This window comes from Bombus fervidus, chromosome 13 (genome assembly GCF_041682495.2).
Source record: "Bombus fervidus isolate BK054 chromosome 13, iyBomFerv1, whole genome shotgun sequence".
NCBI classification, from domain to species: Eukaryota; Metazoa; Arthropoda; class Insecta; order Hymenoptera; family Apidae; genus Bombus; species Bombus fervidus.
Window position 1 is genome coordinate 3,034,671 of NC_091529.1, and position 7,006 is coordinate 3,041,676.

General features: G+C 30.7%; 2 protein-coding genes across 3 annotated transcripts; one reads left to right on the forward strand and one right to left on the reverse strand.

Moving 5' to 3' along the window:
• The first annotated feature begins 216 nt into the window (after positions 1-216).
• On the forward strand, positions 217-2,397 carry LOC139993695 (nudC domain-containing protein 1). Of its 2 annotated transcripts, none has more exons than XM_072015657.1 (4): positions 217-573; positions 677-1,655; positions 1,730-2,094; positions 2,165-2,397. In XM_072015657.1, the coding sequence occupies exons 1-4, from the start codon at positions 459-461 to the stop codon at positions 2,374-2,376; spliced, it is 1,671 nt and encodes a 556-aa protein (XP_071871758.1). In that variant the 5' UTR covers positions 217-458; the 3' UTR covers positions 2,377-2,397. The 2 variants fall into 2 exon arrangements, with proteins under 2 accessions (XP_071871758.1, XP_071871759.1); XM_072015658.1 differs by having other exon boundaries at positions 791-1,655.
• Positions 2,076-6,133, reverse strand: Cmtr1 (Cap methyltransferase 1). Its single transcript, XM_072015645.1, has 4 exons — positions 5,872-6,133; positions 5,743-5,831; positions 3,309-5,523; positions 2,076-3,180 (listed from the first exon to the last, which is right to left on the reverse strand). The coding sequence occupies exons 2-4, from the start codon at positions 5,750-5,752 to the stop codon at positions 2,688-2,690; spliced, it is 2,718 nt and encodes a 905-aa protein (XP_071871746.1). The 5' UTR covers positions 5,753-5,831; positions 5,872-6,133; the 3' UTR covers positions 2,076-2,687.
• Positions 6,134-7,006: the final 873 nt, after the last annotated feature.

Here is a 7,006-nt window from a genome sequence, read left to right on the forward strand (position 1 = left end):
TGTACTAGAAACGTTGTTCACTATTGTCAAAACAACGTAAAACATATAAAATTAGTATGTATCTAATACTTCTACAATTTTATTTAAGACTCGCCTGTCTCACTTCATCGCTTTCTTAAACTTTATAATGAACTGTTATTTTCAATATTATCGCGTTCTATAAGTACAAATATCGATTATAGAGTTATATCGATTGCTGGTATAGCAATTAGTGATTGAATCTGTCAGTGTCTGTGTTGTTATACTGAAACTTAATTAAAATAAAGAAAATCAATACTGTATGTATATTATTAATATTGTAAAATAAAGTAGAAGAAGAAATAAGTACGATTATGTTTACTGAAAAATATTATCCAAACTATTGGGGACAAATTACATACTAAGGTTATAAATTTTGGTTTTAAAGATAATCACGTTTCTTTATTTTTAAGTAACGTTTGAAGAAAAAACAGCGAAAAATGACGAAAGTTGTTGAATTATGTCCTGATAGAAATTTAACAAATCTAAATTTTGAGAAATATCAGTTTTGTTCTGATGAAGTTCCAATAGACAGTGAAATAAATTTGAAAACAGGTAAGGATTAATAAACAAAATACATTATTAATTTTTACTATTTTATTGCTTTTGGTAGAATACATTGTCATCTTAACATATACATTGTTACTTATAATTACAGATATACTTAGGTTAGAGTTAACAACCAATCGTGATTCCCTTTTAGAAACTCGATTGTTTGCGTTTCATAATCATTTATTCAAAAATCCATACGATACATCAGTTTGGTTTATAGATAAAGATTGGGTTGTGTGGCATTTTAAAAAGGATGGCAATTTACAGCAAGTATATACAATCCATAGCTTAAGCGAAAAGATACAGAATTTTCTATATAATCCATCAATTGGATTTACTAGTAGCAATATTATTGTAATCTCTGATGGTGGAGACTGTTTAACATTATTAGTAACAGATGCACAAGAACATATTAAATCTTTTATACTAAATGATGCAGAGCCTGGAATTATATTAGATGTACAATATGTGAATACTATAAGCACTGTTATGATTGTAATGTGTGATATTAGAAGTACAGGTGAAAAAAAATTTACAAGACTATTACTGCTAACGTATATTTGGAAAAATGTGGGGAGTGAAGCTGAATACTTTGAGCTAACTGATAAAAAAGCTTTAAAAGTAAATGGGGCTGTTGAATATGTATATATAGAAGAATGCGGAAAATACTTGCATTCTATTTGCCAAGATTATGTAACATTTGAATGTCCAAAAACAAAACAATTTACTGATAGTAGGAAGGATATAGAGAAAACTGGAGAACTAAAGATCCCAAAATATTGTTGGTCTCAGGATGAGGATTCGATAACAGTTTGGCTTACAATAGATAAGCATCATCATGATAAAGTTAAAGTAAATGTAACACCATTGGAATTATCGGTAACAGTGAATAATAACATATTAATTGAAGGGCAATGCCAATACAGATTAGATGAAAGTTTAACAACATGGAAATATGAACAGGATACATTTAAACTTGAACTGTATAAACATGAAAGTGGTTTGATGTGGAATGAACTAATTAAAGGTGATATTGGTGGAGAGTGTTTACCTAATGAAACTTTGGCTACTGAAATCCATTTTAGGTACATTACTTGAAATAATAATAAAAATTCTGTTATATTATTTGTACTTTAATATCTTTTTATTTCATGTTTAGGTTAGCACATCTGTGTGCAGATCAAATAGATAACAAACAAGAAGGTCAACCTTGTTTGGGATTCAATGCTGAACAACTTGAAGAATGCGACCTTGAAAGAAAAGATAATCTTCTACAAAGAGTTAACCTTATTACACAGCAAAATACTCATTTAGCTATGCTTGGACTAAACAATCATGTTTTGTATACGTACAAAACAAAATCCGGACAAGCAATATGTTTAAGGCACGATAACGACGGTTGCTTATGGATAACTAACCAAGTAAATGGTATGGAATGGAATATAAAGCATCACTATACCTTTCCTGGTTTTGGTTACGTTGAAGCAAGTAAAAGTAACAAAAAGTTTTGTCTTTCACCTGCTGGTAAAGTATTTAATTAAACTATAAATACAAATTATTTACACACAATACTTCAACCTATTATATGTTTTAGATGGTTCATATGTAGCTATAATTGAGCACATAAGATATATATTTCTTTATAAAAGACCTGAATCAAATATTGAAGTTGGGAAGCAATGGATTGTAGACTTAGGTATTGAAACTTATCCTATTATGGGAGCAGCTGCTACAAATAGGTATCTAATCATTCTAACTAAAAACAAATTGTATCGACTAAATATTTATAATATAATTATAAAATAAATTATACAATCATATAGTACAGTTTAATGTCATCCATTCATTCCCATTCCATTCATTCATTATATACAATACTGCATATCATTTGTAAAAGTATATTTCATACTAAATAGTATTGCAATTAAACCACCCAGAAGACAAACTGATCAATTATATTTTCTGAAATTACCTCTATTTATATAGAAATATAATACTAAATACTAAAATATATCATAAGTATTTCATGCTCGAAATAACAGTCAACTTAACGGAATTAATCTGTTTGACTTCTATGTGGTTCAAGTCATGTTTCAATATATGTACATTATGTAGTTTTAATATTTTAAGCTTGTATTATATACAGGACACTTATCTTTAATAAATTTTGCAAATCTGTTCATAGTAAGTGATGAATCATTAGGCCAATGCCAAATAAGCCGATTTTTAAAAGATTCAATGAAACTTGCTTCTGCTGAACTTGGTCTATGAAAATCGAATATCTTCTCATTTGTTTTGCAATTAAATACGTATGTCATAGAACGTGTTTTACTAACATATCGATTCCAAGGATTTACGGTACTTCTTAAAAACATTACACTATGTGGTATGAAATATAATTTATCATTATTACAACCATTAACATCTGAAGTCTCTTCTGGAAGTTCGTATACTAAGGCATCACAATTATTTTTCATTTTACGTTGTGTTACTTGTAACTTTTCACATATATATGAACCAACTGGAAATAGTTCTTTGGCACGTATTCGAGCATAATTATTTCCTGCTGGTTTCCACAAAGCCTCACAGAACAACTTTGTATCTTCGTTCCTGTAACAAAAAAAAAAAAAAAAAACAAACATTAGTATTACATAAAAGTACTACTCCTTCAAAAAAAATATTTCATTACTGAAAATCTATAAATTTATTATTGAATTTAATAAGATTCAGTTGCTTACCTATTCCTCAAATATTTTTTACTGATGTCCTCTCCTCCTAAGTAGAAAGCATCTATAATATGCAATGCAAGTACTTTTTGCTGATGTCTAAATTCTTTAGTCATTTCATATACAACTTCTGCATATACAAGTGTATTTGGTGGTAATTCTATGGCAATGTCATCGACTAGAACCCAAGAATTTTTTATATATCGATATACGTTACTCCTTCCCATGCCCATATAAAATGTAGCGTTCTTCTTATCCTCATCGGGCCTTGGCTTTGTACCACATGGCATACAAAACCAGTCATATGGTGATAATAAAGCATGTTCAATGTTAAATTCCATCAATTGTCCTGGATGAACCGTAAGGAATGAATTATCTCTCAAAAGAGTATTCAATTTATCTTTTGGTTTCATTTGTCTAGGCATTGTCCTAGTTTCATCAGGAATTTTCCAATACTCTAGACATTGTTTGCGCATATCAGCTTGTTTTGTCTCAACAAGAGTATTATCCTCACAAAATGCAGCAATTTTACACAGGCCAATTATTTGTTTTCTGCCCAAATCTTCATTAGAAGCACGTAGATATTGAACAAACTGTTTTTCTCTTTTTAATTCATTATATGATACTAACTGTAAAACATCGTCATTTTCACCACCTTTTAAAAGCAGACGATTAACATACTTCAAATATTCCACAACATCTTGTGTCCCAGCCCGTTTCTTTTTACATATTAAGTAACGTTCTGAATTTGCTGGTCTAGAAGAGTTTGGTTTAAAAATACAAACTTCTTCAAAGCAGCGATACATTAAATAAACTAAACCAGCACTAAAGGGTGTAAAAAGGTCAAATAATTTTGTCACAAAATGACCACTCTCTCTTACAATCATCAATGCTATTAAACATTGACAAAGATACAATTGTTTTGAAAGAATTTCTTGTATATTTTCTTGTCCTTCTACTGAAAATCCTCCATCAGACATCATAAAATGTACTCCTTTGCCATGGGTATGCTGCATTATAAGATTTGTAAATGCATCTTGATTATCTGGGTCAAAAACATCACCATTTTCTTTTGGTCCATAGTATGGATGAAATGTTTCACAAGGACCTGCATAAAAATCTGCTAATTTGAAATCATTTTCATTCTTTAAAGTAAGACCAAATCCTTTAGCACGCCACTTTTTTCGCCATAAAACATATTCACTAAATCCACCTGGTCCAGCACAAACATCTGCAAAGTATAGCAGCTCATTGTCCCTCAAACCTTCTGGTTTAGTAAACATAAAGTTACATGCTCTATCTATATTTGCCATTTTAACAGCAGCACGATTTAAGAAAAATGCACCACGAATTGTTTCATAAGGATTACAGCGTGTTCTTGCTCGACGCATTTCAACGCCATCCAAATGATCAAATACTGTTTTTGCATTGATAACATTTTTCACTATATCTTCACAACAGAAATCAATTTCATCATCTATGGTCAACTTTTTAGGTCCCTGATGTAACCAGTGCTGTATTTCTTCTAATGTAGGTGTATTAGGATTTGGATTTCTTATCCATTCCATATCTTCTACACACTTTATTATTTCCTCTGCAGGATTCCATTTAAGACTTGAAGCTTCAAGTCCAGGAACATGATGTCCAAGACCTCTACGACCATGCTGTTTAGGTGCTTGAACTGGCTCTAAACGACCTTGTTTATTTTTTCCAAGACCGCAACCTTCTTTGTATCCCATCATTCGCATCATCCTTTTGCCCTTATCAAGGGCATTATTTGACTCTTGTGTTATTACTTCTTTTCTCGTATTGTGAACTCTCTTTTCATCAATATCCTCCTCGTCAGATTTACTTGAACTTCTATGAATCTTTTGTCGTTTACTATGGTGATAAGGATCTTCTTCATATGTCTTCCTTTTCGTTCTACTTTCCAATTCTCCATTACAATTTGATATATCTTGTACGTAAACATGATTCTGCATATTTCGACTGCAACCTTCGTCAGCTGAATCTTGTTCATAAGAGAAATCTTGGTAAACGTTATGAGATTGGAATGTAGCTATACTATCCTTTTCACTAGTACTTTCATTATAATAATCTTCATTACCATCACTATCGTTTGAACAAGAAAAATATGATGAATAAGGTTCTTTTGTTTCAACACTTCCATCGTTGTCTTGTGAGAAATTTTTGAAACTTCCGTTTTCATAATCACTCTCATCTGAATCTGAAATATTAACATATGCCATGACAATACTATATTTGATAGATTGAAAGTAGAATTTAACACAAATTAAATTAGATTTATAAAAATAAATAATAAGAAGTTATAACTAGTATAAAACTTTTATGACATGAAATAATTATGATAAAGTATTGCTCTACAGTTATAAAATGACAAACTATACAGATAAAATGATAAATATTGCTAAAGAGTATTACTTACTGTTCTTCATTTTTATTCTTATTTCTTCAACTGTTTACTAACAGTTAATAATTAAATATTTAAAGTATTACTATTAAAATACTTTAATAGACACAAATGAAGAAACAGACGATTACAATCCTTCTTGTCGTGTAAATATTTAAAAAAATATTTTACTGTTCTTGGAGGTTATGTTTACGCATCAAACGCATAACAATACACTCACATACAAGAATATTGTAACATTCAATAACAACGATAGCACTAACCAGTTCACAAGTATAAAAAGATCAGTTTGTACACTGAGATGAAATAATACCCAAGAAATGTGTTAAAACATGTATAGAAAATGCATGAATCAGATTCAGAAACCACTCCGAACTTTCTTTGTTAAATCACACACAACCATCACTATCGACTGGCAGAGTGTGACTGAACGAGGCTCACCAGAGAAGGCTGCAGCGTACCCCAAGCAGCTACTGCCGCGCCATCTATATTAACCTCAAAGCACAGGATAGTGCTTGGATTCGTTGTTTGCTAAATGTAGAACTTATTTACATTAGTAGAATATATCATGTACAATAATTCATCATAATTTAAAATACAGTTTATAATAATACGTAAATTATATTAATTGTCCGACGAACGCGATTTGAGAATAGTAAAGATGGCGACCGGAATGGCCAATGACGTACAAACAAAGGGCGCCAAAACATACCATCACTTCACATGTATTGTCGAAATTTTAATGTTTTACTGGAAAACTTGTCGTTATTATAATATCTAACTGACAGGCATATACCATTTACAATAGAATAAAACATAAAATACATATTTAAACATATATATAAATTTCGCAGCTAAGAATTATTGAAAATTTCTAACTTAATTCACAAATGCAATAATTTTTTCCAACGAAATAAGCCATTTATTTATCGTTCGGGTTTGTGTTATGACATTTACATTATATTAGCAATATGAAGAGAAAAGAATCTGCGTACAAAAATACTATTTTATATCATTTACGCCCATATTCCTCAAATTGTTTATATGAAATTCGTGTATGCCCTTTGTTCTTCTTGTTCCTACTCCGTCGAATCCATAACCTGCATTTAAACAGAAGCGATCCATAAAAGAATTAGTTCTAATTAGCATTTAAAAGCAAAGCAACAAGTTTGATAAATGAACGACGCAATGCGAGAATAGCCCATGGCAACCGAATACGCCATGGTGTACAAACAAAGGATAAGCAAAGGACACCAACACCTACCTTCGCTTCACACGT